Source organism: Sinocyclocheilus anshuiensis, unplaced genomic scaffold (genome assembly GCF_001515605.1).
Source record: "Sinocyclocheilus anshuiensis isolate Anshui unplaced genomic scaffold, SAMN03320099.WGS_v1.1 scaffold643, whole genome shotgun sequence".
In the NCBI taxonomy this organism is placed as follows: domain Eukaryota; kingdom Metazoa; phylum Chordata; class Actinopteri; order Cypriniformes; family Cyprinidae; genus Sinocyclocheilus; species Sinocyclocheilus anshuiensis.
This window is the reverse complement of record NW_015551067.1, coordinates 476,343-479,124: the sequence shown is the minus strand read 5'-3', so window position 1 is coordinate 479,124 and position 2,782 is coordinate 476,343. Positions and strand designations below refer to the sequence as shown.

The 2,782-nt window shown below is 39.8% G+C and overlaps 1 protein-coding gene across 1 annotated transcript in view; it reads left to right on the top strand.

Annotated features, from left to right (window-relative positions):
* The window catches only part of LOC107662134 (uncharacterized protein C19orf47 homolog), an 18,047-nt gene extending 15,623 nt beyond the window's left edge, over window positions 1–2,424 (top strand). The window contains exons 6-8 of the mRNA XM_016452048.1: window positions 662–805; window positions 930–1,006; window positions 1,830–2,424. Of these exons, the coding sequence (XP_016307534.1) occupies window positions 662–805; window positions 930–1,006; window positions 1,830–2,369 (761 nt within the window). The 3' untranslated portion in view covers window positions 2,370–2,424. The remainder of the gene's footprint in view (window positions 1–661; window positions 806–929; window positions 1,007–1,829) is intronic.
* Window positions 2,425–2,782: the final 358 nt, after the last annotated feature.

The following is a 2,782-nucleotide window of genomic DNA, read 5'->3' as shown; positions in this document are numbered from 1 at the left end:
TATTTGTAGCAATAGCCAAAAATACATTGTATGGGTCAAAATTATTGATTTTTCTTTTATGCCAAAAATCATTAGGATATTAATGTAAATATACTGTAAATATATCAAAACTTAATTTTTGATTAGTAATATGCATTGCTAAGCACCCTCAGATTCCGGATTTTCAAATAGTTGTATCTCGGTCAAATATTGTCATATCCTAACAAACCATACATCAATGGAAAGCTTATTTATTCAGCTTTCAGGTGATGTATAAATCTCAATTTCGAAAAATTGACCCTTATGACTGGTTTTGTGGTCCAGGGTCACATATGCTGATTTGGTGCTCAAGAAACATTTCTTATTAGTATCAATATTTTCATGAAAATTGTGATACATGTTTTTTCAGGGTTCTTTGATGGATAGAAAGGAATCGAACAGTATTTTTTTGTAATAGAAACAGTAAATACTTCTACAAAGAATGTAGAAGTATTTACTGTCACTTTTGATACATTTAGTGCGTCCTTGCTAAGTGAAAGTATTAATTTCTTAAAAAAAAAAACTTACTGACCCCAAACTTTTGAACGGTAGAATACATGTTTGGATTAACTATTTCTTTAAGTGGAACAGGATGATTTAAATGATAAACAGGATGATCTATTTTTTTTTCACCCTCTTACAGTGCCTAGCAAGCCAGCAGATGAAAATGGGTTGCAAGTGAAGCGCCGGCGAGTCACAAGAGAAATGGAGGGGAAATATATCATTAACATGCCAAAAGGCACAACAGCTCGCACTCGGCGCATCCTGGCACAGCAGGCCAAGAAAGGTGCCCTGAGATAGTATATTTGTTGAGTCTAATTTAAACTAGTTTAAAACTAGAACTGCCTAACTGAAAACTTGAAATGATACAGATGAGATTGATCTTATAATTTTCCCTTTCTTTACCACAGCTAAGGTTTTAAAGCGTACTTCAGTGTTTGATAGACTTGGTGCAGAGTCTAAGGCAGACACCACCTCAGCCAATAAGGTGAGAAATTGTATTGTATTGATTTTGTCCATCAGATAAACAAAACCGCAAAAACCCAGACACTAAGAATTGTTTTCTCTTTATTACACACATCATCGTTTAATGACTCTGTAACACTACAGTAACATTCATTTCGATAATATCAGCAATGAACCATTTTTTAGATCATTGATTAATCTAGGTTAATGTTATTTCCTACATGTACTATTGTTAATTCTTGTTTGTTGATAATACATTAACTAATGTTGATTTTTACCACTTAAAATGTTATAAATGTATTAGTATATGCAGAAATTAACATAAACCAAAATAAATAAATGCTGTAAAAAATATTATTCTTTGTTCACAGAGCCGATCCTCTCTATACGCAAATACGCAAGCTGCGTAGGGCCCCCGAAACACCAGGGGGCCCCCTTGCTCTCAAAGATGATTTAATTTTAGTTTCGTTTTTGAATTTGGCCAGCGGTTATGAAAACATGAATGATCATTTCTTTTAATGCGGTGCGCTGTCGCCCTTTCTACGTAAAAATAAGTCAAATGATGTAATGGGAATGTCGTATAGTCTTGCTCGAGACTAAAATAACGAGTTGAAAGCGTACCGAGCCGCGGAAGAGACACTGTTTCTCAAGCACTTTCCGCGAGCACGATTCGAGACGGAGTGAAACATGGACAAATGCGTTTCATTAATTCGTTCATAACCACTCATACCCCACTCCACCGCATAGGGTAGGGCCCCCAGAAGTCTAGGATCTGCACTGTTCGTTCATGATTCCTAGTCCTGATTTTTTTACATCACTACCTTCCTGGCTCTTTTTTCATGCAGCAGCCAACAGGTGTGTTTAGCCGACTGGGTGAAGCAGAGGAAGATGAAGAGGGTGGAGAAAAGACTGATGGTGTTGCAGACGTCTTCGAGGACAATGACAGCGACGGTGAGGGCTCAGTGCTGCAGTATGCCGGTGTCCTCAAACGACCCCCACCCACTTCTAAAAAAGAGACTGTAACCTCCAAATCTAAACCCTTCACTCTGCGTCGACTAGGTGCAAAGTACAAACTCCCCTCATCTGAAGGCACACCACCAATCTCCTCCTCTACCTCCTCCTCCAGCCAGGAGGGGACACCCAAATTGGGTGTACTGCAGAGACTAGGCAAGGTCCCGTCATTCAACCCTACCTTCTCGACCCCACTAGTCAGTCAGCCTGCAGACACCCAGGACAGTCGCGTTACGAGTAGCAGAAGCAAAGCCCAGGGCAGCTTTGCTCTGGCCAGCTCTAAGGTCAGTAGTAGCACCGGTGACACTCACGGGGCTCGGATGGACGCTGGGGCAGTCAGTGTATTCAAGAGACTGGGTGCCCGGAAAACCTAATGCCCAAAAAACTGAAAGGGCACCCCTTTTTTTATCCAGCTTGCCCCTTTTATAACTTAAAGGGGTCATATGACGTTGCTAAAAAGAACATTATTTTGTGTATTTGGTGTAATGCAATGTGTTTATGCGGTTTAAGGTAAAAAAAACATTATTTTCCACATAATGTACATTATTGTTTTTCCTTTATGCCCCGCCTTTCTGAAACGCGTTGATTTTTACAAAGCTCATCGGTCTGAAAAGCGAGGTGTGCTCTGATTGGCCATGTGTGCCACGAGACAAAACCAGTAAACCCATTATAAACGAGGCATTTGTTGCATCCAGTGGGGACATAATTACTGATTACAATGACTTATACTGTCTTTTTACGCGTTGCGTATCGCGCCGCGTAAACATAAAACCATGTCTGCATTTGT